Source organism: Pristiophorus japonicus, chromosome 8 (genome assembly GCF_044704955.1).
Source record: "Pristiophorus japonicus isolate sPriJap1 chromosome 8, sPriJap1.hap1, whole genome shotgun sequence".
NCBI lineage: Eukaryota > Metazoa > Chordata > Chondrichthyes > Pristiophoridae > Pristiophorus > Pristiophorus japonicus.
In genome coordinates this window covers 142,330,988-142,358,017 of record NC_091984.1, presented here as the reverse complement: position 1 = coordinate 142,358,017, position 27,030 = coordinate 142,330,988, and the positions used below count along the sequence as shown (strand labels likewise).

At 44.6% G+C, this 27,030-nt stretch overlaps 1 protein-coding gene across 1 annotated transcript in view; it reads right to left on the bottom strand.

Annotated features, from left to right (window-relative positions):
• Window positions 1-739: 739 nt before the first annotated feature.
• Window positions 740-27,030, bottom strand: part of LOC139268770 (xenotropic and polytropic retrovirus receptor 1 homolog) — a 383,202-nt gene continuing 356,911 nt past the window's right edge. Inside the window, exons 13-15 of the mRNA XM_070887449.1 lie at window positions 19,976-20,115; window positions 17,896-18,105; window positions 740-10,132 (exon numbers count right to left, since the gene is read on the bottom strand). Of these exons, the coding sequence (XP_070743550.1) occupies window positions 10,072-10,132; window positions 17,896-18,105; window positions 19,976-20,115 (411 nt within the window). The 3' untranslated portion in view covers window positions 740-10,071. The remainder of the gene's footprint in view (window positions 10,133-17,895; window positions 18,106-19,975; window positions 20,116-27,030) is intronic.

The following is a 27,030-nucleotide window of genomic DNA, read 5'->3' as shown; positions in this document are numbered from 1 at the left end:
ACCATTTTACAAACTATTCCATTAAAGGGAGGTGGAGAAACGGCATCCTTCTCCAAGATCAACACTTAAACCACAGAAATCTATTCACCATCTACCTTCCACAGACATCAATTATCACAATGTGCATCATCAACAGGGCACGCCACAGACTACAAAGACCGCATGGCAAGCTTTGCTTTTACATTATGGAATCGCAAGCAACTAGTCAGCAATAGTGAGGGGAGCAGGAAAAGAGTGCACCAACATCGGACTAATCACATTCCATATTCACTTTGTTCAATCAACAGGACTCGTAAGCATCATACTATCAACAGTACTGCTGGCGGGGGGGGGGGGGGGGGGGGAAGCTACTGTACATGTCAAACATGGAATAGTGTCCTTCAATAATGGGATGTAATACCCAAGGACACAAGTATATATATAGATTTTTTTTAAGCACTAAAATGGACTGCTGCATTGGTTTTCTTTTGAATCTGTTCATCATCTGGGCTCTGAACTTTGTTCTGCGGCAGCTGCTAACTGTGAATGTGGAGACCCTGGGTAAGATCATTTGGGGGGGGGGGGGGGGAAGAGCGATAGTGCTAAGTGCAAATACTTATTATTTCAACCCACAGCGAAGAGCTACTTTTGAAATTTGTTGAATTGTGTGTGTGCATGTATCTGTGTGCTGAAAGAGAAAGTAGCAAACTGATCTACATCTGAAATCACATAACAAAGATTACTAATAGAATGAATATGTACTCCCCCCCCCCCCCCCCCGCACCCATAAACCTGCTCTGGGAGATGTCCTCTAAATTTTTATTGGTTTTTTGTGTCTCTATTTAATAATCCTACCTACTACTACACCCATATAAATTTGAAAAAATTTCATCTCGGTATTTGAAGAGCGATGGATATTAAATGGGGTTACTGATTTTTTTTTAGAAAAGTTAGAGATTAATGAACAGAGCATCTGAATGAAAAGGGGTTGTGCCCCTTTAATGCTCGGCTCCAACGCCCCCTCTCCACTCCGCCAAGATAATCACTGTCATGCAGTGGCACTTAATCTCAGTAGATTATTAGTGCGGTTGTTGGAAGGTCCAGGAAGGGAAGGAAGTAATAAAATCCCCCATGCAGTGTGACTATTCAACATGATGTGTGACAGCAGCTGTTGTGGTGGGTGTAATGTATGCAACTGTGAGTATACTCAGGTTTGTAGAGTTGTTGCATTGCTAGTGGCTTAGCCAATCACGTGATGTTCACAAGACTCAATAAAACCTCAAGTCAGTTGGGTCTTGGTCATCCACAATGAGGTGTGCAGTTGTGAGCCTAGTGGATGAACTGGTAATGTGTATTGTTAAACCTTTGTTACTAAACCAACTAGTTCTTAACAGCAATGTGTTGCTATGAATTCTTAAGCAAAGAACCCATGAAGCAAATACACTACAATGGACAGATTTGTTGCTAATGGGAGTTCTCTCTTTGCTATTACATGAAAAGGGCCTACCATTTAAGAAGAGTTCCATGCATTTTGGTAAAATGTACACAGAAATTCAGGCAACTCTCCCCGAGTAAACCTGCAGCTGGATAGCAAGGGTTGTTTTTCCAAAGATGGGTTTATTTTAGCACATGGGCGGAGCAGCAGGTGTTTTTAGTGACTAATTGTGATCACCAGGGTGACCAGCCTTTCAGCAGCTGGGAGGAAATCAGACATTGGGATACAAGAGCACATGAGCAGAGTCAGCCGAGGCCATTAGTTAACCTGCGCCCCAGACCTGCTTCAAACTCAATAAAAAAAACACAACAGGTAGTAAAGAAAGAAAGACTTGCATTTATATGGCGTCTTTCACACCTTCAGGATGTCCCAAAGTGGTTTACAGCCAATGAAGTACTTTTGAAGTGTAGTCACCTGTTGTAATGTAGGAAAGGAACTCATTCTACTGAGCAGTGATAAATATTTGCGCCATCAACTTGTGTGTATCAATATAGCAATAATCCCCTTAAAGATCACCATCTAACCTGAATTAGTGAAAATTTGCTAATTAGGGCACCATGTTCTAACTGATCAGTTTTTCTGACATTTTATTAACTGAAGCTCAATCATCTACTTTTACTTGTCATGTGATCCCCCCCCCCATTTAAAAAAAACAGCTCAAATATGTCAGATGCACAGTAGCATAAGTATTGTGTCCAACTCTTTTTGATCCCGAACAAGGATTAATCAGCTCAGACTGTGACTCTGACAGTGTGATGCCACATTAGAAGGTAGAAACATGGCTACAGTAATTTGTTAAAAAACAACTTTAAAATGTGGGTACCTTAAATGCAATGACTGATCGATATTAATAGTCACCAAAGCTAGGAGTGCGATGTAAATCAACCGTGTGATGGCGGCACGGTTTGGTTTAATGACCTTTGACCTGTACTGTCCAGAAGTGGCACCATGCAAATTCAGCACTTATAGCCCTTATTAGCATGATTTAGATCTGCAGGAACTTTCCTGCAAGGAACCTGTTCTTCACAGCTTCTGAACTAAACCTGAGCAGTGTCAGACTAATGCACCAAGAAATCTTGTTGTGTATCTTGCAACCTAACAGAAAATATTACAAATAAGCAAAAGAAAATAAATTTAAAAAGTAGAGATGTTCATATCTAGGATGCACGTTACATCTCAAAGGTAACACTCTGCAGGAACATTCTCCCTGCAAAAAGTTTGAAATGAGTCTGTACTAGAGACTGCTTCACAAGCAAGCTGATAACTGCAAGTACAACTCCCAACTATGTGTTTATACAGTGCAAGTTTTAACCATCTCCCAATATTGACTTGTGCTTTAACCTGGGTACGAAACCGGGGCACTTGTGTGTGTGCAGTGCAATCGCTAAGGTGGCTATAGATTTCGTTGTATGGGAGGGGGCAGGTGAGGAGAACGAGAGAGGAGATCATAAAAGTTGGACTTATGCAGTGTACACAGTGGGACCGAAATCAGACATCCTTGGAAAATTACATCTGCATATAAAGAGGATGAAGTGAGAGTCAGTGCGAGAGGAGTAGCCATTTTAAATATATGTCAACTGCAGGAATGTGGCCTATTTCCCTCACAATTTCCTTATATTGTGGTGCTGTATATTATAGCCCAAGGGGATACAACTAGACCCACCCCCAATTTTAAAATTGGTGTCAGCATTGTCGGTGAGGTGTAGGTGAGATACAACTGGGTAGGTTGGCATTGAGGACTTGTGCTCGGTAGTAATCTAACTGAGGTGTCCCGCTCCTACTGTCTCTTATTTCTCCATGTGCCCACCTTTCTGTTATTGACATGTAGCTGTACATTTAGAGCCCAGATGTTACTCAGACACCGCATTAACCGATTACACAGCTCTCCATTCTTCTGCTCATATCCTGCGCTCCAGGATTCAAACACTACGTTTTAAACCAATATAAATTAGAGAGAACAAAAACAAAAAGCACAGGGGCACTAGGTGTCCCCTCAGGTTACAGTGCTGCTGGAAGCTACAGCTGTCCCATCTCAGTGTAGCTTTGATGTATTTGGCTCCTTGGCTGATAGGAAATCCTTAAAGACAAAGGCAACAGATTCAAGAGGAAAATAATAATTATGAGATACTGCTACATTGATGCAGTCTCGGAACCGCACCCTGTCCTCTGTGACTGGTGCTAGCGACAGTAGAACCTTACATTATCCAAACTCTACAATCAAAATCCCACAATCTTTCTTCAACAGAGACAGACACAAGAAAATTGGAATTTATTTTTTTGGACATTTGCATGGTGTGAAGCGAAAGCAATGTTTAGAGCATGGGTAACAAAGAACAGAGGCAAAAGCCAGCCATCCCAATAACTGCCCCAGCACGTCAACCATTCGTAGAGAGAGCAGCAAAATCACCAGAGGCGAAGGACACTATTGGGAAAATCACTGACCCTGCTCTTTGCAAGGTGCAAGTCTTTAGTTGTCTGTGCGGTACAATATAGCAGCATGAAACCCAGGGCTACTGTAGGAACCAGAGCCAGCTTCACAACATAGCCTTCAAATGGGGATGGTGTCCCTCCTTTCACTCAGATGAGTTCTTGGCTCTGACTGATTCTGCAGAGGTCTGCACGTCAACTTCGTGATCAGACAGTGCTCTTTACCTCACCTGTCGTAACTGACCCTGAATTCTTATCCAAGTTGCTTTCATACAAATTCCCGATAAACACAGCACTAGCTGCATTAAAGGGTAGATCATGCTTCCTCTAACACACCATGCATATGGCTGCCCACTGCTTAATTATTTTTTTCAATTAAGATGGCAACTATCGATAGCCAAAGAGCATTGGAAGAATATTTACAGACAAGACTTGGTATTTCATTAAGAACACGCTTTGTTTTTGCAGTTTTTGATAAATGGATCAACTCCTGAGACATTTAATGCAACATAAATGGCCCAGCTATCCGAGGCTAATCGGTGAGCATCCTGAAAGCTAAAAACAGAAAGCCCAATAACGCAGCAGCCTGGAGCACCTGTAGAAAGCAGTTAGATTCTGATCCTACTTTGCGAAGATCAGCAAGATGCATGTTCCTGCTCTTAATTCCAAAAACGGAGGTGCGGGTTGGCGGAAGTGGTATTGAGCCCAGGCACTTCTCTGGAGGGACACAGGGAAGGACAGCTGGTCAGTCACCCCAGGCTCCTCTCGCCCACTTCCCAGAAGCTGGCTCAGTGGCACCAGTGATTGAAGGCTTAGGCCCATCCTTTCAGTCCAAGAATGAGGTATATGGGGAAGGGGGTGCAGTTGGGGAAGGGGCTTTCTTGGCAGAGCTTTCTGAAATCAAGTCTGGACCAACAGCACGTGCTAAGAACCGGACAAGTGAATTACGGAACGGAGCATCACCAACTCTGAGTGATCAGCACGACTGCACCTGTAAAAGACAGGCTTGGTCTCTGATTGAGTTTTGTGCCATCTTTGTTTTCAAACTGGCTCCCATAACTGGTGTCGAGGACGCATTAGATTACTGTGTAGGTGAATTAGGACAGGCTGATTGCACCAGAGACCGTGATCTCTCACACAGCTCTGCGTGGCTCGGTGCCATACAGGTCAACTTAACCCTTCGAGGACCAAACAGTAGCAGCTCAAAAAAGTGAAAATGTTCATTGTGGATGTCCAGCAAGAGATGAACAAAAGTGTATCTTTGGGATCGAGTGTGGGAATGCACCAGGGACCCCAAAATCTGTAACTCAGCTCATGCTTTAACAACATGATAACTTTCATTTATTTCACATCAGCAAACAATAGCTAAAATAGTAATTATTCTTTCAGGGAGTTACTTTTTGGGTTAGGTGATTAGACAAGTTGGCACTTTGCCAACTGAAAACAATGAGAGAGAGAGAGCACCCGTTAAAGTCAGTATGGGGCAGACTACATCATTGTATTGCATGAACCTTAAGGTTTTGGGCTTAAATCTCCATCTTCCCAAGGTCATCTGCCACTATGCGGGGAGGAGTGGAATGATGATAACTGCGGTCACCTTTGTGGCTGATGCCTGTGCTTCTCTGCAACTCCCCAACACCAGCAGAGGATGAGCGATTTTGTTTCCTGTAACAGTCCAACACTGTTAGACTACATCCTGACAGCACACTGTTTGCACCCTAATTCTAGGCACAGTGAGTTCCTGATTTTGGTTGTGTTGTCAGGTGATTGGGGGAAGAGGGGAGTAGAGTTGCTCCTCCGCAGGGAAATGTGATAAGTGGTGATGATACACCTCTCAGGCACTCGGAGGCTGAGTCAAACCAGGCATCCCTTTGTTACCAGTTACATGCCAGCGCTGGTCGAGGTCTGGGCTTAAGCTTGCCCTATTGCTTAAACCAATGGGTGGCAAACTAAAGAGGGAGAAAAGAATAGAATTTAAGAGACAACTTTAAATCATTATTTGGAGAGACTTACCTTCTAGTGCTGATGTTACAGCCTGGAGACTCCCTCCCTCTGTGCTTTAGTAGGGAATCAAGGACGTATGGGTTCAACACAGTCAAGTAACGCTAAGTAATTTCACATCTTTAAGTCATTCCAAAATAAACATACTGACCCTTCACATATTTTCCCCCTTTCCTAGAGTTGACTTTCCCAGCAAGTGGCCGAGTCCAGTGCGTGCTTGATTGACAGTGACCACACTCTCTCTCGACTGGTCAGGAATAGTATATTGACTGTGAGATGATAGTTGGTGACAGGCAAGCCCAGGACTCAGAACAGCAATCTTCTGACCAAAGAACAGAGGCTCTCAAAACCATCACTAGTCAGCTGCTTGTAAAGGAGCCATTCATTACTAATGGCACACTTCATTGCTATGAAACAGAACACAGCGCCATAAATACAGGCAACACCAGTGACTCAAACACAAAAAGCTGTGTTTTAGAATGGGGCAGTCACTGGTTATAGAGAGGTGTGTTTTAGCATGGGGCAGTCACTGGTTATAGTGGGATGTGTTTTAGAATGGGACAGTCCCTGGTTACAGAGGACTATCTCCATTTGCACTGTCCAAGTGACAGAAATAGTCAATGCTCACAGATTTGATTTCTCATATTGATAAAAGTTTTAATGAGGTTGATTGGTTGCCTCAGTTCTCTATGCAGAAGATAGTGAAGTGGTTTGAGCACGCAATGGCTCGGTTTCAAGCAGCCCTGTGGCACCATCCACTTCGACTATATAAAACCCTGTCATCCTCAAAGGGTCCTGTGCCTTCATGCACCAAGTACAAAAGGGACTCGCCGTATACCTGGTCTCCTTGTTCAAACCTTCCAACAACCCAGCCCTTCTCCTACAAGCAAGATGGTGGATTAGAGTTTTGGGTGGTTGTGCAGAGCAGGTGATGGGAGTGCCTCACGCTCCTCAATCCAAGGCCACCTCGCCTCTGTGATGAACTAATAAAGAGGTAAAGGGACGAAGCATATGTTCGAGTGCCTGCTCAAAAACCAACAGTAAAACAGCACTTTGGGCTGCCTTCTCATCACTTGTAGCACTGTACATTATTCACAGGGCTAGGTGTTTCAGCTGGTGAGTTTGCAAAGTGCAAGGCTTTTATTTGTGGGGGTTGGGGCAGGAGGAGTAAGAGGGGAAGGGAATATCATATAGAATGGAGCTGTAGGAAAATCATCAAACTCTAGCCCCAATTCAGAATAAAACATAACCAATATATGTTCAACATTTTTAGTGTAAGCTAATCATTCTGCATCACAATTCCATTTAGAAAATATACCAGATAAAAACCACAAAAGACAAAAATCTAAAAATTGCTCCCTGATAGATATTTGGCAATCTGGGCTGGGACTTGGTGTTTTCTTTTGGTTTTTACATTTCAGTTTGACTTTTTCCTTATTCATAATTAGGCTATGAAACTGGATCGAACCCAAATTGCTATCCAAATAAGAAAACAAGATCAATTAATGCGCACTCGGTACTGCATTGACTCTGAACTGGCTTCATCCAAACTCCACTCGAGTCGGTGACAGTGCAGTGCATTTCTCAGCATGGTAGCCTAACACAGCCTTGCGAGCAATGCAAGTGCACATCTAATAATTTCCTTGACTAGCTTTCTCAGCTCAGAGGCTGAACTCAAGGAACAGAGTAATCCCCCTTTTATCTCGGCTCTCTCCCAGCACTTATTGGAACTTGTGCCGCATACAACTCTCAGTCCACGCTTGCCCTGTTGCTGAGCAATGCGAAGCTTTGCCCAACATTGAGGGGCCGGATTCATCGACGCGACTAGCTACTAACTCTGCCTGCGTAGCTGCCTCCTTGTTGCCGAGTGTGCCCCCGCAATATGAACGGGTCATATTCAGCAATAATGAGAACCAACTCCATTATGGAAGGAGTTTTCATTGAAAGCGGTCCCATAATATAAAAGGGACGATGGAGGCTACCTACACTTGTACTGTGACAGTGCCTAAAGCATGTTGCCTGAGATACCACATTCACTGAAAGGCTCACATTAGGCCTAGCTATCTTGTGTCCCTCTTCCTTCGCAGGTCTTACAATTTGACTGAATCGCATCCATTTTCCGTACACTTTATTAACAGAAGGCAACAGGAATGTGAAATTCTGTACAAAATCAGCTGCTGTTGCAAACCGAAATATGGGTGAATATCGTGAATTTGTGCCAGTGAGAGATTTGGAAAGTGTCTTTTTCTTGCCATTATTCTGGCTATGAATGATTCATTCACCAAAAACTTTGATCATATCCAATGCTCGCGCATTTGCTTCAATTCCAGCTCCAAGTGGTTGTGCTAGGCTATACTCTGTTGTGGAAGTCAGTCCTGCATCCAAACCCAGAGCTCCTTTACACTGAAGGCTTCCCCCAACACCCCTATGTGACATCTACAACAAATTGTAAACCACTGTTCAACCAGGCTCGGCCATGAAACATATAGAGTGCTCCGATACAGAGCCAGACTTGACGGATGTCCGTGCCCAGCCCTACTCTTACCTTCATCTCCTTCGCGTACGCCTAGGATCATCAGATCTTTGTTACAATGGAGCCCACTTAAGACTATGTCAGAAGTGAGTCATTATTAGAAGGTACTTTCTGAATGTCCCAATCCAGCTAAATCAACTACATTAAAAAACAGAAACCCCTGTTAAGATCAGATAGATGGAATGAATTCAGAACAATGACATGAGCGACCATGGAGCAGTCCCCGACTTCACCATTACTAACTTTCACAGTGACACACATTATCAGCGAATGCTAAACCTTGAAGTATGCAGCCAACTGTTGGCACAGGTAACAGGAAGGTCTGTCCCTTTAAACAACACACACTGAAATCTCTCCACTGATCTTGGCTTCGGCCAACCTTAAGGTGGCTCCACTAAAACATGCGCCCATGGGGCTAAGTGTCACTCATACTGCCACGAGCCCAGGTTACTGGAGAAACTCGGTGCTATCTTCGGGGGGGACGGAGAGGAAGAGCAGCTCTAGGAAAGATAGCAGTGACAGCTCACTGAATGCACCGCTCTCGGGCCGGGGGGGGGACCTCCGTCACACCAGTCAACAATCCAGCCGCTATGGCAGGCTGGGCAAGTAGCGAGACAGTGGCAGCTTCCAGGAGTGGCACAACGAACTGAAAAGCAATATGAAAATCCCTTCGATGATGGATTCAATCGATGTAATGAAGGAATCCATCATTTGACATTCAAACTTTGGTCAAAAATGTTTTTTTTTTTAAAATTTATTTATGTTGAACTTCCTATGAAATTTCAATTCAAACGGATACGTAAACAGTAAAGTTTCATTGATAGAAAACTTTGAAAGGATGGATAACATCGTCACTGGCTCTAGATATGATTTATAAAGAATTCCAATATGTTTTGTTGCACCTGTAAAGCTATTTTTCCCAGCCTGTCATAGGTATCCTGTGTCAGTTGGATTGCATCCCGGTGGTCTGTGTTGGATGCAGGACTTCTGCATTGGATAGCTCTGTGAGAACTGCCACCTAGAAAGTTTTGAAGTGCTCTTAATAAAGATGCTTTGCTTCCTTGCAACAGGAAGGCTGACCACTGGCCGAAACACAAAAAAATAATGTTCAACGCACAATTACACTAACATACAGGACACAAGTTTCTTTCATAAATAATATGAACATTTCTGATCGCAACAGAACAAATGCATATCAAAATGAATTTTTTTTTAACACCATAACTTCACGTAGGAAGTACAATTAAGTGCACTTTCCCTGCAAGTGCAACCAGGGTCATGAGCTGGTCAGAAAGACTTGAAGAAACCAGTTTAAACCAGCTTAAACCAGCCCTAGCTATACTGAGCCTGAGAGAGAGAGAGAGAGAGAGAGAAGAAATAAAATACAGACAAAACAAAAAGAAAATTGGTATTTTCCAGCTCAGAGTCAGTTCTGTTTGATTTGATCCGTGTGGATATGTTTTGCTGTCGGTTGTAAAATTGTTCTTTACAACGCTCTTGAATCGGTTTAAATTAATATATTACAACAAAGGAAGAAAAATGGAATCAAGTCTGCTGCCACACGCGGCAGCAGATTGTGTTCAGTGCCTGGTAGAACTGGAACGTGTGAAGGACAGAGACTGCTTGATGCTGACTTTCATGTGTACGCTTCATCGTCTGTGTCTTCGATTAACACGGTCGCGTCACGGGGCCTCACTCTGGGGGGTCAGAAACAGGTCAATATAAGAATCAACAGGCAGAATTCACAACACAAATCAAATCGCCTGCCTATCCCCCCCAAACCTGCACTCCTGAAGTGTCTGCCCTCTTGCATAGAATTACATCAAATTTTACAGCGCACACAGGCAATTCAGCCCAACTGGTGTAGGCCAGCGTTTATACTCCAAACAAGCATCCTCCCACCCCTGCCAGCATATCCCTTCTATTCCTTCTTCCCCTCATATGCTTCTGTAGCTTTCTCTTAAATGTCTTTCATGCTATTCCTCTCAACCATTCCATGTGATAGCGAGTGACACATTCTAACGGAAATGAGCAGAAATTTCTTCTCTGAGGGTCGTAAATCTGTGGAGTTCTCTGCCCTGGTGAGCTGTGGAGGCTGGGTCATTGAATATATTTAAGGTGGAGATAGACAGATTTTTGAACGTCAAGGGAGTGAAGAGTTATGGGGAGCGGGCAGTGAAGTGGAGGCGAGACCAAGATCAGATCAGCCATGATCTTATTGAATGGCGCAGCAGGCTCGAGGGACCAAATGGCCGACTCCTGCTCCTATTTCTTATGTTCTAACCACTCTGGGTAAAGAACTTTCTTCTGAATTCCCTATCGGACTTATTAGTGACTGTCTTATATTTATGACCCATAGTTTGGGACTCCCTCACATCATCGCTACGTCTACCTTATCAAACCCCTGCATCATTTTTATCAGGTCACCTCCCAGCCTGTTCAGTTTTTCCTGATGATTATATCATCTCAGTTCTGGTATCATCCTTGCAAATCTTCAGTGCTTGTACAGGTATATCCCTTTTGCCTAATAGAGAGACAGATCTGTTCACAGTACTCCAGGTGTGGTCTAACCAAGGTTCTATTCAAGTTTAATATCACTTCTCTCCTTTGGTTTCTGTTCCTCTAGAAATGAACCTCTGTGCTTTGTTTGCAATTTTTATGCCCTTGACTTAACTCTTGTCATAGTTCTATTGAACTTGGATGCCCTTTTGGCCCTTGCCCCAACAGAAGCCTTCCTCATCTGTGAAGCTACGGGGCTATGTAACCATGGGTGCCTGAACCCGAACCTGACCTCATTCAGCGTCTCTGATGATAGCTGTGTTGAGGCCGCCAGGTTGTCCCTTTAGATGCTCGTGTGCTTTGTGAGATTATAGTGAAATTCATATACTGATAGGGTTAGATGAAGAGGGGTGGGAGGAGGCTTGAGTGGAGCATAAACGCCGGCATAGATCAGTTGGGCCGAATGCCTGTTTCTGTAAATTCTATGTAAATATCTCAGGTGGTTTTAATGCACATTTCTGAAATGATGAGCAGCAATATGTATGCTATGCGAAGTAAGAAAATAGTGACACTGTAAGTCATAAGAACAAAAATAGGAGGAGGCCATTTGGCCTCTCGAGCCTGCTCCACCATTCAATAAGATCATGGCTGATCTGATCTTGGCCTCAACTCCACTTCCCTGCCCGCTCCCCATAACCCTTGACTCCCTTATCGTTCAAAAATCTGTCTATCTCCACCTTAAATATATTCAATGACCCAGCCTCCACAGCTCTCTGGGGCAGAGAATTGCAAAGATTTACAACCTTGAGAAGAAAAAAATTACTTCTCATCTCCGTCTTAAATGGGCGACCACTTGCTCCCTAGTTTTAGATTCCCCCACAAAGGGAAATATCCTCTCTGCATCTACTCTGTCAAGCCCCCTCAGAATCTTATACGTTTCAATAGGATCACCTCTCATTCTTCTAAACTTCAATGAGTATAGGCCCAACCTGCTCAACCTTTCTTCATAAGATTACCCCTTCATCTCAGGAATCAACCTAGTGGACATTCTCTGAACTGCCTCCAATACAAGTATATCCCTCCTTAAATAAGGAGACCAAAACTGTACGCAGTACACTAGGTGTGGTCTCACCAATACCCTGTACAGTTGTTGCAGGACTTCTCTGCTTTTATACTCTATCCCCCTTGCAATAAAGGCCAACATTCCATTTGCATTCCTGATTACTTGCTGTACGTGCATGTTAACTTTTTGCATTTCATATACAAGGACCCCCAGATCCCTCTGTACCGCAGCATTTTGTAGTCTCTCTCCATTTAAATCATAATTAGCTTTTTTATTTTTCCTACCGAAGCGGATAACCTCACATTTTCCCACATTATACTCCAAATTTTTACCCACTCACTTAGTCTGTCTATATCCATTTGCAGATTCTTTGTGTCCTCCTCACAACTTGCTTTCCCACCTATCTTTGTCTCATCAGCAAATTTGGCTACATTACTTGATTCCTTCATCCAAGTCATTAATATATTAATTGTAAATAGTTGAGGCCCCAGCACCGATCCCTGTGGCACTCCACTAGTTACAGTTTGCCAAACTGAAAAGGACCCATTTATCCCAATTCTGTTTTCTGTTAATTAATCAATCCTCTATCCATGCTAATATATTAACCCCAACCCCATGAGCTCTTATCTTGTGCAGTAACCTTTTATCATAGGAGAATTTTTTTTTTTTAATTTTTCATAACATGCATGGTACTGCTCATGATTTCAGAAAGGTGCAGGCTAATTTCATACTCATTCTTGAGGCTGAGTTTCAGAGGTTGAGGGGAGATCTAATTGAGGTGTTTAAAATGTTAAAAGGATTCAACAGAGCAGATACAGAGAATCTATTTCTTCTGGTGGAGAGAGTCCAGAACAAGGGGGCACATTCTTAAAATGAGTGCCAGGCCATTCAGGAGTGAAATCAGGAAGCACTTTTTCCACACAGAGGACAGTGGAAATCTGGAACCCTTCCCCAAAAAGGTTGTGAATGCTTGGGGTCAATTAAAATTTTGAAGACCGAGATTGACAGAATTTTCTTCGGTTACGGTATCAAGGGATTATGGAGCAAAGGCAGATAAACGGAGTACGTACAGATCAGCCATGATCTAACACAGGAGTCATCATCATTGGCAGTCCCTCGGAATCGAGGAAGACTTGCTTCCATTCTAAAAATTAGTTCTTAGGTGACTGAACAGCCCAATATGAGAACCACAGTCCCTGTCACAGGTGGGGCAGATAGTTGCTGAGGGAAGGGGTGGGTGGGACTAGTTTGCCGCACGCTCTTCCTGCTGCCTGCGCTTGGTTTCTGCATGCTCTCGGCGATGAGACTCGAGGTGCTCACCGCTCTCCCGGATGCACTTCTTCCACTTAGGGCGGTCTTTGGCCAGGGACTCCCAGGTGTTGGTGGGGATGTTGCATTTTTATCAAGTACCACTCACACAGGAGTGTCAAACATATGGCTCACGATAGTTTCATCCGGCCCGCGGTGTACTATACTTGTCGTGTGTTGTGAAATGGGACACAAATCTCCTGGGCGCTGCTTCTAACAGCCTAGGAAAACTACACTGCAGGGAGAGAACCAACCAGTGATAGGATGAGTGAAACTTGGGGTGGGGGGATCTCACTGTGGGTAAACAGTGAAAGATTGTTTCCACTGGTGGGTAAATAGGGAATAAGGGGAAGGAGACCAGGAGACCGAGGATTGTCACCAAGCTACAGGAGCATCACAAGCTCCAATACATGGAGGAGGGCCGTGTATGGGCCAGCAATGGTGCTGTGGGAATAGCACACCTGCTCTTCCACACAAGGGCAAGTAAAACAAAAAAACTTACGCTTCCATTTATTCAGCGACCTCTGTTGAGGCCGTTGTAGAACTGGAAAAACTGGGCGGAGCTTGCATGATGCATGCTCCACATTATTTTTCACACATTTTGCAGAAGGGTCTTGAAATAGGCATAGGGCCATATTTAAATGAACCAACTCTGATTGCAAGCAGCCATCATGTACGCCTATATATAGTGAGAACCAATAAGGCGGCATCCATGCCGTTGGCGCATATTGGGTGCATACATTGCACCCATTTTACACCCAAAAACGGGCGCAATGCATACCAATTTCTACCCCTGGTGTGTCCAAATAACTTTCTCTGAATGTGACCCATGCCAAGTACCAAGATATCAGATCAGGCCTACCATGTAAATAGAGTTTGACACCCCATGATCCAACTGAATGGTGGAATTGTCTCTGTGAATGAGCGCAAGGACCTTCAGGTATAGAAATGCTCCTTATCTAAACTGGCAGTAATAGCTCTGTGGTCTTTCAGGGCTGAATGGTCTACTCCTGTTCCTAATGAGGTGAGCAGTATTGATGGTAGATTTTTCAGGATACAAGGCATTACAGCCTCGCCCATAATTCTAGTAGGAAGATTTTAGACTATTTACATGGTTTTAAGTTGCAAAATGACTGACTCAAATAATGAATGTTTTGGTTTTTGGATCATAAGAACAAAAGAACATAAGAATTAGGAACAGGAGTAGGCCATCTAGCCCCTCGAGCCTGCTCCACTATTCAACAAGATCATGGCTGATCTGGCCGTGGACTCAGCTCCACTTACCCGCCCGCTCCCCATAACCCTTAATTCCCTTATTGGTTAAAAATCTATCTATCTGTGATTTGAATACATTCAATGAGCTAGCCTCAACTGCTTCCTTGGGCAGAGAATTCCACAGATTCACAACCCTCTGGGAGAAGAAATTCCTTCTCAACTCGGTTTTAAATTGGCTCCCCCGTATTTTGAGGCTGTGCCCCCTAGTTCTAGTCTCCCCGACCAGTGGAAACAACTTCTCTGCTTCTATCTTGTCTATCCCTTTCATTATTTTAAATGTTTCTATAAGATCACCCCTCATCCTTCTGAACTCCAACGAGTAAAGACCCAGTCTACTCAATCTATCATCATAAGGTAACTCCCTCATCTCCGGAATCAGCCTAGTGAATCGTCTCTGTACTCCCTCCAAAGCTAGTATATCCTTCCTTAAGTAAGTTGACCAAAACTGCATGCAGTACTCCAGATGCGGCCTCACCAATACCCTGTACAGTTGCCGTTTAGAAAGTCCTTTGAGCTGGGTGCAATGGGAAACTTTCTTCTTCCAAGTTGAGACATAAACATACATCCAGCACTATGTTAAAACTGCATGTGGACCAATGGTGATTCAGGTTCTTACTTCAGCCTTAATCTCACTGGAAGATCAGAGATATATATATTACTGCCAGTTTAGATCAGGAGCATTTCTGTACCTGAAGGGTTCTTGCGCTCATTCACAGAGACATCAGTAATCAAAACAGTCTCTTGTGCACCTGGTTTTTGTCCCAGAAACTGCGTTTCATTTTCATTTCCATCTCTTTGCCTGCTTAGGGTGCCAGCTACTTGCTGGGTAACCCCACCCAAAGTGAGCACAAAGTGGCAATCCTATTGGAAGCAGGTCACCTGACACGAAACAGTGCACATCACAGGGAAGAGAGGGCAGACTTTAAAAGTTAACAGGATATTTGACTCAATTGAATCACCGATCTTGATCTCTCCTGCTGTCTACACATCCCCACACTTTGTAGTAGTAATCATTGGATAGCAATCAACAGTGGGAACTCTGAGGGGCCAAAATTGTCCTCCGCCCAAAACAGGGTGCACCTACCGATTTGTAAGGAATGGGGGCGGATGTCCCAGAGAAATTCAGGTCTTTGTTTTTTTTTTGGAGCGGGGCGGAAGTGGTGTCATCAGCGGGGCAGAAGTCCAGGCAGGCCGGAATGGCTGTCGTCTGAGTCATCAGCGCCATGCTGACGCGTCACAATGTTCTTCCCCTTCAGCTAAAGGGGAGGGTCGCTGCGAGCTCTGCAGCCACTTTAGTGGCAAACACTGAGCCACCAGAGAGGGATTCGGCTGTGGCCACCATTGTCGAGGCGACCTGGCAGTCGGCCGACCATTAAAATAAAATGGCAGCCGCGGCAGTGCACCCTCCCCTTAAAGGGCAGATGTGCCGCCCAGCCACAAGAATGTTCCCGACAGGAAAAACTGTCGGGGTCACCGAGTGGGGCAATTTCTCACGTGAGACGGAAAGGGGGGGGTCGCCGCTGGTCGGTAAGGCGTCGGCGGGCGACAACACGAGCGGAGTGGAGATGTACTCTGCCGGGAAAATCCACAAGGGCAATTTTAATTTTAAAAATCTCGGCTCCTCTGCACTGACCAAGTGGTGAGTCCTTACCAACCCGACCCGTGGCCGAAGGAGTAATTTCGGCCCCTGACTATTTTTCCTTTACTAATTTGGGAGGACTGAGATCAATTTTAGACCTCTTATTGCCAGCCCTACGCACCCACTAAAATCTTTATATCTCGTATTTGAAATTGCATTTTCAAGAAAAGTACTAAAGTATTATTAATGTATTATGAATCTTTCAATCGTTAAATTCCAAAATAGTTTTGCTTTTATAAAGCAACAAATTGAAGAAAACTTCAAGGAATTTTTCAGAATAAGTCTTTCTGTTCGATGATGGCACCTTTGAATGCATTGCACAAATTTTGGACACAAAGATTATGCAGGAGAGACTGCTGCTGCGGTGCAGATCCTCACCACATGGTGTCAGTATGCCACCTCAGTGCAGCCAATGGCTGGCTCTAAAGGATAAAGAAAGAACTTGCATTTCTATAGAGCCTTTCAATCCTCAGGACGGCCCAAAGAGATTCGCAGCCAATGTGTACTTTTGAAACGCAATGTCTTAAATTTCTATTTCTCAAAGCAACTTACGGTGTGGGGAAAAAAGGTGGTTATTGAGCAGGGAGGAAGATTGAAGGGGAGTGCAGGTGCAGAAGAGTTTTGAAGGGAGCATTCAGGAGGTGGCAAAGTGGAGGGGCCTCAGCAAGGAGCTCCAGCAGACAGCAATGCAGTGACCAGAAGAGCAAGAACGATTGGTGGAGCAGGGAACAAGGAGTAACCTGGAGTCGGAGTGTACACACGAATGGCTGGGGGAGGCCGTGAGGGGCTTCGAATAGAAGGAGGAGCTTGACCAATGACCACCTTTTTTCCCCTCAACGTAAGTTGCTTTGAGAAATAGAAATTTAAGACATTCTGTTTCAAAAGTACACATTGGCTGCAAATCTCTTTGGGATGTCCATTCACTGGGAGCCTGGATAGCAGCAGGGCTTGGAAAGGGCAGAGTTGACAGGAGTGGGGGGATTTCTGTGGTTGAAGATGCGGGCCAGGGCGTTGTGGATGTGTGATTTGTGGAGTGGGGGGGCTAGATAGGAGAGCTATAGAAAAGTCGAGCACCCAATTTCCAGGGTCTATCATCATGCTGATCCGACCCATCAAATGGGATGGAATGATAGTTTCCTGCAATAATGCACCATATTTGCTGATTGCTACTTTCTTGTCTCCCCCCACAAACAACCGAACCTTAAAGAAGGCTCTATTACCACGATGCAGTCCATCTGGCAGGCAGGCAGGCTACATGTGGGAGGGGTACCAGAGGGCGACAGCGTGCGAGACACTGCACCCACAGTGGGAGGCAATACCTTTTGGGCAGTGGGAATTAAGCCTGAAAGTCAGCCGTGGGGCTTTAGAACTCTCCGGTGTCCTGGCCAATATTCATCCCTCAACATCACTAAAACAGATTATCTGCTCATTATCTCGTTGCTGTTTGTGGGACCTTGCAGTGGGCAAATTGGCTGCCGCGTTTCCTACATCACAACAGCGACTCCACTTCAAAAAGAAGTACATAATTGTCTATAAAGCCCATCCTGAGGTTGTGAAAGGCGCTATTATAAATCGAAGTTTGTTCTATAAAAATACTATTTCTTTCCCTTAAGCACCCCCGCGCTGCTGTGACTGCTTGGCAGCCTGGGAGCGAGTTCCTCGGCGCCAGTACGTACAGTGATTTACGCAGAGAGATGCTGTAAGTGCGCTTCCACACTCTGTTCTTTTGGCGGTTCCGCACTCCATCCTCGAGGTCCATCATTTGCTCCAGGACGGTCTGGTCGTCGGCATTGAGGGGCGCCACCGAGATGTCGCGCACGGCACGAAATTCACCGCAGTTGTTCAGGTGCTCATTCTCCAGACGGAAGAAATTCCACACAAACCGGCTGTGGGGGCAACAACAACATTAGTGGGCAGGAGGGTGGCGATGACAACCACAAAACGCAAGACACCTCGAAGTGACTTACTTTTTTGCCAAATCCCCAGTCTGACGAGCAGGCAGGTGCCAGCTGCAAGAACTAAAATGGTTAAAACTGTCCCTTAGCTCCCCCTCCCCGCGTCCTAACGCAACAGAGGGTAAATGTTCCAGCTTGCAGTGTATGCCAACCTGTCACCAACAGGATAGCATCGTACTGGCTGCTCTCGTAAAAGGATGTTCTACCAACCTAAGTGTACATACACTTAATGTACTCCTGTGAAATACTGTTAATGGATATTGATCCCCTTTTAACATGAAGTGTTTATTCGTTGTGTAATCACAAACGATTTTTGCTAATCACGAGTGTAGGTAGTGGTGAGTTCTTGGCTGACCATTTTACATTAAAAAGTATTTTACTAACACGTTGGGAAATAAAAGTAGTCTCCCCCCTTCCCCATGCAGTGTGCACAAGTGACACAGTTGGAGGAGAGCTGTGCCTCCAGTATTTTTGCCCCCTTCAATCTCCACACATATTCCCAAGGCTTTGATCAGATAAATTCCCACACGTGCCATTACAAATACAATGTAGAAAGCGTGACAAATCCATCACAAGCTAAAGTAGCATTCCCCAACTGAACATTGCGGGTTTGACTGAAACCTGGCTCATTGATTGCCACTCTCTTCTCCCATCCTGAGGTTGTGTGCCTGGCTACAATGTATACCTTGTCCCACAATTAAACTGCTGTGGAATGTAGTGCGGCACTCACCTCCAGTTCTCACCTTAGTGCCTACCCACATAATACTCGGATACTTCCTCAATGTTCGAACATCTCATTCTCTGCCACCTCTCCTCACATTCTTCACTGTTTATCCTCCCATCTCTAGCAGACCCCTAGCACCTTCCTCACTGAACACCCTTCCCTTTCCCTCAGTCTTTGCAGCGAGCGACTCCTCTTCCATGGGATCTTCGAACACCACTTTAACTCAATCCTGCTCCACCTGTTCTGGTTTCTCTGTCCTCCTCACAATATTGTTCTCTACATAAACTTCAAACCCCCACACACTGCCATCACCCTCAATATCAGTATCGCACATGGCCACATCGAAGATCTCCATCGCCGATGGCCCTATTTTGTATCACTCCCTCTCGGTATTTTTTCCCGAACAAATTATCCCGCCTGTCCACACTCTCTTTCTGCTCTGGGAAAATTTTCCTCCCAACTCCCCTGTAATTCCCAACTCTCTAGCCTATGACTCTGCGCCATTGGTGACATTGCTGAGCTTTTAATGCTCTTGTCGCGACCACATTCTGGAAGGTTTTCCATCTCAAAGCAGCCCAGTACAACAGCCACCTTCATTTAAAGTCTGTCAGTCACAGATTAACAAGCACGTGTTAACACATCTGGCCAGTCCCAGCCACATTTGGTGAGTCTGTCACATCTGCCTGATCATCTCAAACAGGATCCTTACTCCCTCCGTGCTGCCAAATACTCCCACTACTCCAGGATCATAATGTAGGACAAGAACAATCCCAAACTCTTCTCAACGATAATCTGGCTCTTCTAACCTCCTTCCTTCCATCCTCATCTCTGACATTCAACTCCAGGATCTCGTGGGCTTCTTGGGCTTTGGAAATCTCTGCCCCAGAAGCAAAATTCCGGAATAGTTATAAGGCTTTACACGCCACACAAAATATCCATCAGCTGGAGCCTTCCTTGGCCAACATGTGATCACCTTGTTCCACCATTCAGTCAATGTTACTGCTATTTGTCCTGAAAACCCCCACCCTGAACTACAAATCAATTTATTCATCACATTGAGATTTTAAATGACGTTACCGGAAGACCTCTAGTGGGGCAAGCACTGTGGAAATGATGTCTCCTGCTGAAGCAAAGGTGCTCATTGAGGTGATGGAAATCTGCACAGTCCAAGCAAATCGCAAGATGACATCCTCTACTATGGCACAGTAGTAATAGATCTGCGAACAAAAGCAATCAATCCCTCAGTATACTTCAAGACTATAATGGGATACAAGAGCAAGACTGAAAGTTTGAATACACCAATTGCCCCCCCTTTTCTTCCAAGCACTTGGGTCGACCATTAGCAGAGACTTAATCCCAGTCCTCTGAAAATGTTCCTCAAATAACCAACAACGTGCATTTATACAATGCCTTTGACAACAACAACTTGCATTTATATAGCTCCTTTGACTTAGTAAAATGTCCCAAAGCGCTCTTCACAGGATTATTACAAGACAGAAATTTGGGCAGACGACCAAAAGCTTGATCAAAAAGGTAGGTTTTAAGGCGTGTCTTGAAGGAGGAAAGAGAGGTAGAGGTGGAGAGGTTTAGGCAGGGTGTTTCAGAGCTTAGGGCCTAGGCAGCTGAATACACGGCCGCCAATGGTAGGACAAAGGAAATGGGGGATGTGCAAGAGACCCTATAGCAGCACGACAGGTTGTAACAACAGTACTTTCCATGGTCTTGTACTTATTACACAATAACAGTAACTGAGAATTTGATCGACATCATAATTACAACCCTATTTCCAATATTGCCTGGAAGGACTTTGAGCAGCAAGCTTGACTCTCAATCTACGTCATGAAGGCTATTACTATAACCAGGACCCTAGTATTAGTTAACTAAGGAAACTCCATTCAAGCTTGGATTTTGTGTGGTACATGTACTATGGAGCTCTTCAAATGGATGAACATTACCGGTTCAAGTGTGAGGCAGGCTGGAGATAAAAACAACGAGATGCATTTATATAGTGCCTTTAACATAGTAAAACGTTTCCAAAAGAAAATTGACAGAGCCACATCTGGAAATATTAGGACAGATGACCAAAAACTTGAACAAGGAGGTAGGTTTTAAGGAGGAGAGAGAGGTTTAGGGAGGGATTTACAGAGCTTAGAGCCTAGTCAGATGAAGGCACGGCAGTCAATGGTGGAGCAATTATAATCAGGGATGCACACGAGGCCAGAATTGGAGATAGAAGGATCTTAATGCAGCTGGTTTATAGGCATCTATGGAGACCTGGAGGTTCAACATAATAGTGCCTCAAGTGTTGTGTCATAGCCGAATGGAAAATAATCCCAGTTGGAGAACAACTGTGCAGAGGTAAATCTCCACAGGGTGGTAAGGAAAAGTGAAGGGCAGAGTCATCCATAGACCACCCTCACGAGCAGTTTCAGAGAGCGTGCATTGGTACAGATGTGGGAGCACGTCAGTCACAGAGGTGCAAAACATGCATCAAGCAATAGTCTTCAAAGGGAAAGAAAAAGCTCCAGGGATGTGCACTGGAAGGTTGCCAGGGAATAGATGACAACCTGTTCTATTGGTAGGTGACAAACTTAGGGATAATAACAGCAGCCTGGGGATGGAAGTCTTTCATTTTTGCAAGATCATAGCTCTAATAAAGCAGGAGTGTCCCAGCTTCTTGTCTTAAAAGACATCATAAGTGCGAACTAAGGAGGCTGAAGGGTCATACACATAGTTTAAATCCGTGCTCCTATCTATTCCCAACCACATGGAGTGGTTGACATGAATAGCACAGATGCATTCGAAGAGAAGCGAGATAAGTACATGAGGGAGAAAGGAATAGAAGGATGTGTTGACCAGGCGAGATGAATTACGGTGGGAGGAGGCTCGTGTCGAGCATAAACACCGGCACAGACCTGTTGAGCTTAACTAGGATGAAAACACTCTACCTAAATGCACGCAGCATTCGAAATAAAGTAAATGAATTGACGGCACAAATCATTACAAATGGGTATGATTTGGTGGCCATTACAGAAACATGGTTGCAGGGTGGCCAAGACTGGGAATTAAACATACAGGAGTATCTGACGATTCAGAAAGATAGGCAAGAAGGGAAAGGAGGTGGGGTAGCTCTGTTAATAAAAGATGATATCAGGGCAGTTGTGAGGGATGATATTGGCTCTAATGAACAAAATATTGAATCATTGTGGGAGATAGTAAGGGGAAAAAGTCACTGGTCAGCGTAGTTTATAGGCCCCCAAATAATAACTTCATGGTGGGGCGGGCAATAATCAAGGGAATAATGGAGGCATGTGAGAAAGGAACGGCAGTAGTCATGGGGGATTTTAACCTACATATCGATTGGTCAAATCAAATCGCACGGGTAGCCTGGAGGAGGAATTCAAAGAATGCATACGGGATTGTTTCTTAGAACAGTATGTAACAGAACCTACAAGGGAGCAAGCCATCTTAGATCTGGTCCTGTGTAATGAGACAGGAAAAATAAACGATCTCCTAGTAAAAGATCCTCTCGGAATGAGTGATCACAATATGGTTGAATTTGTAATACAGATTGAGGATGAGGAAGTTGTGTCAGAAATGAGCGTACTATGCTTAAACAAAGGGGACTACAGTGGGATGAGGGCAGGGTTGGCTAAAGTAGACTGGAAACAAGGACTAAACGGTGGCACAATTGAGGAACAGTGGAGGACTTTTAAGGAGCTCTTTCATAGTGCGCAACAAAAATATATTCCAGTGAAAAAGAAGGGCGGCAAGAGAAGGGATAACCAGCCGTGGATAACCAAGGAAATAAAGGAAAGTATCAAATCAAAGACCAATGCATATAAGGTGGCCAAGGTTAGTGGGAAACTAGAGGATTGGGAAAATTTTAAGCAACAGCAAAGAATGACTAAAAAAGCAATAAAGAAAGGGAAGATAGATTACGAAGGTAAACTTGCGCAAAACATAAAAACAGATAGTAAAAGCTTTTACAGATATATAAAACGGAAAAGAGTGACTAAAATAAATGTTGGTCCCTTAGAAGATGAAAAGGGGGATTTAATAATGGGAAATGTGGAAATGGCTGAGACCTTAAACAATTATTTTTGCTTCCGTCTTCACAGTGGAAGACACAAAAACCATGCCAGAATTTGCAGGCCACAGGAATGTGGGAAGGGAGGACCTTGAGACAATCACTATCACTAGGGGGGTAGTGCTGGACAGGCTAATGGGGCTCAAGGTAGACAAGACCCCTGGTCCTGATGAAATGCATCCCAGGGTATTAAAAGAGATGGCGGAAGTTATAGCAGATGCATTCGTTATAATCTACCAAAATTCTCTGGACTCTGGGGAGGTACCAGCGGATTGGAAAGCAGCTAATGAAATGCCTCTGTTTAAAAAAGGGGGCAGGCAAAAGGCAGGTAACTATAGGCCGGTTAGTTTAACATCTGTCGTGGGGAAAATGCTTGAAACTATTAAGGAAGAAATAGCGGGACATCTAGATAGGAATAGTGCAATCAAGCAGACGCAACATGGATTCATGAAGGGGAAATCATGTTTAACTAACTTACTGGAATACAGGATATAACGAGCATGGTGGATAGAAGTGTACCGATGGATGTGGTGTATTTAGATTTCCAAAAGGCACTCGATAAGGTGCCACACAAAAGGTTACTGCAGAAGATAAAGGTACGCGGAGTCAGAGGAAATGTATTAACATGGATAGAGAATTGGCTGGCGAACAGAAAGCAGAGAGTGGGATAAATGGGTCCTTTTCCGGTTGGAAATCAGTGGTTAGTGGTGTGCCACAGGGATCAGTGCTGGGACCACAACTGTTTACAATATACATAGATGACCTAGAAGAGGGGACAGAGTGTAGTGCAACAAAATTTGCAGATGACACTAAGATTAGTGGGAAAGCGGGTTGTGTAGAGGACTGAGAGAGACTGCAAGGAGATTTGGATAGGTTAAGTGAATGGGCTAAGGTTTGGCAGATGGAATATAATGTCGGAAAGTGTGAGGTCATCCACCTTGGGAAAAAAAACAGTAAAAGGGAATATTATTTGAATGGGGAGAAATTACAACATGCTGTGGTGCAGAGGGACCTGGGGGTCCTTGTGCATGAAACTCTTTTAGGATCCTTGTGCATGAATCCCAAAAAGTTAGTTTGCAGGTGCAGCAGGTAATCAGGAAGGCGAATGGAATGTTGGCCTTCATTGCGAGAGGGATGGAGTACAAAAGCAGGGAGGTCTTGCTGCAACTGGAAAAGGTATTGGTAAGGCCGCACCTGGAATACTGCGTGCAGTTTTGGTCACCTTACTTAAGGAAGGATATACTAGTTTTGGAAGGGGTGCAGAGATGATTCACTAGGCTGATTCCAGAAATGAGGGGGTTACCTTACGATGATAGATTGAGTAGACTGGGTCTTTACTCGTTGGAGTTCAGAAACATTTAAAATCATGAAAGGGATAGACAAGATAGAAGCAGAGAGGTTGTTTCCACTGGTAAGGGAGACTAGAACTAGGGAGCACAGCCTCAAAATACGGAGGAGCCAATTTAAAACCGAGTTGAGAAGGAATTTCTTCTCCTAGAGGGTTGTGAATCTGTGGAATTCTCTGCCCAAGGAAGCAGTTGAGGCTAGCTCATTGAATGTTTTCAAGTCAAAGATAGATAGATTTTTAACCAATAAGGGAATTAAGGGTTACGGGGAGTGGGCGGGTAAGTGGAGCTGAGTCCACGACCAGATCAGCCATGATCTTATTGAATGGCGGAGCAGGCTCGAGGGGCTAGATGGCCTACTCCTGTTCCTAATTCTTATGTTCTTATGAATGGCCTGTTTCTGTGCTGTACCTTGTGTGTCATTATCTCACCTTACTGATACTAACAGATCCTGGTCCAGGACAAGCCAGTAGGAGCAGGACTGCCAGGGCTATAGGTGGGACACCACTGCTATAAGGCACTTCTACATCACATATGGTAGTCTGAGAGACCACAGTGCACAAACCGAGATCAGTGACCCCTGTGAGCCACTCTCTTCCACTTGAGTTGGTGTCGCTGCCATTCCTCATTGAAAGCTGACCGTTAAAATGGGGGACCTATGACAGCACGTGGGGACCATCAGAATGTGGGTGCCTGACACTATAGGTGTGCCGGGGGAAGGGGGAACTCTGAAAGTCACCAGCTTTAAATTAAGAGCACAATAAAGGGGATGGACGGAAAAGCATGCGCCTGCTGTTGGAAGTCACTCTCAATTTAAAAGTGCCCGATGTTTGCCCGAAGACAGTGCCCTTGAGTTCTGCTGATTTGTTCTCCACTTTTCTCTCCTCCTTCTTCAAGATCCTGACTCTTGCCAAGGTACGGTTCCACAGGATAGCCTTTCGCTACGTCACGTCAGGTATGAGACCAGGAAGGAAAGAGAGCGTCAGCAGGCTATTTCACCATGGAGGGATTCACAGACAAGCCTGTCCTCTCCTGTGTGCACAGGCACACTTCCCAGCAAGAACCATCCATAATAATTAAGATCGCGCTACATAAGAACATAAGAATTAGGAACAGGAGTCGGCCATCTAGCCCCTCGAGTCTGCTCCGCCATTCAACAAGATCATGGCTGATCTGGCCGTGGACTCAGCTCCACTTACCCGCCCGCTCCCCATAACCCTTAATTCCCTTATTGGTTAAAAATCTATCTATCTGTGACTTGAATACATTCAATGAGCTAGCCTCAACTGCTTCCTTGGGCAGAGAATTCCACAGATTCACAACCTTCTGGGAGAAGAAATTCCTTCTCAACTCGGTTTTAAATTGGCTCCCCCGTATTTTGAGGCTGTGCCCCCTAGTTCTAGTCTCCCCGACCAGTGGAAACAACTTCTCTGCTTCTATCTTGTCTATCCCTTTCATTATTTTAAATGTTTCTATAAGATCACCCCTCATCCTTCTGAACTCCAACGAGTAAAGACCCAGTCTACTCAATCTATCATCATAAGGTAACCCCCTCATCTCCGGAATCAGCCTAGTGAATCGTCTCTGTACCCCCTCCAAAGCTAGTATATCCTTCCTTAAGTAAGGTGACCAAAACTGCACGCAGTACTCCAGGTGCGGCCTCACCAATACCCTATACAGTTGCAGAAGGACCTCCTTGCTTTTGTACTCCATCCCTCTCGCAATGAAGGCCAACATTCCATTCGCCTTCCTGATTACCTGCTGCACCTGCAAACTAACTTTTGGGATTCATGCACAAGGACCCCCAGGTCCCTCTGCACCGCAGCATGTTGTAATTTCTCCCCATTCAAATAATATTCCCTTTTACTGTTTTTTTCCCCCCAAGGTGGATGATCTCACACTTTCCGACATTGTATTCCATCTGCCAAACCTTAGCCCATTCGCTTAACCTATCTAAAATCTCTTTGCAGCCTCTCTGTGTCCTCTACACAACCCGCTTTCCCACTAATCTTTGTGTCATCTGCAAATTTTGTTACACTACACTCTGTCCCCTCTTCCAAGTCATCTATGTATATTGTAAACAGTTGTGGTCCCAGCACCGATCCCTGTGGCACACACTAACGACCGATTTCCAACCCGAAAAGGACCCATTTATCCCGACTCTCTGCTTTCTGTTAGCCAGCCAATTCTCTATCCATGCTAATACATTTCCACTGACTCCACGTACCTTTATCTTCTGCAGTAACCTTTTGTGTGGCACCTTATCCAAATACCTTTTGAAAATCTAAATACACCACATCCATTGGTACACCTCTATCCACCATGCTCGTTATATCCTCAAAGAATTCCAGTAAATTAGTTAAACATGAATCCATGCTGCGTCTGCTTGATTGCACTATTCCTATCTAGATGTCCCGCTATTTCTTCCTTAATGATCGTTTCAAGCATTTTCCCCACTACAGATGTTAAACTAACCGGCCTACAGTTACCTGCCTTTTGCCTGCCCCCTTTTTTTAAACAGAGGCGTTACATTAGCTGCTTTCCAATCCGCTGGTACCTCTCCAGAGACCAGAGAATTTTGGTAGATTATAACGAATGCATCTGCTATAACTTCCGCCATCTCTTTTAATACCCTGGGATGCATTTCATCAGGACCAGGGGACTTGTCTACCTTGAGTCCCATTAGCCTGTCCAGC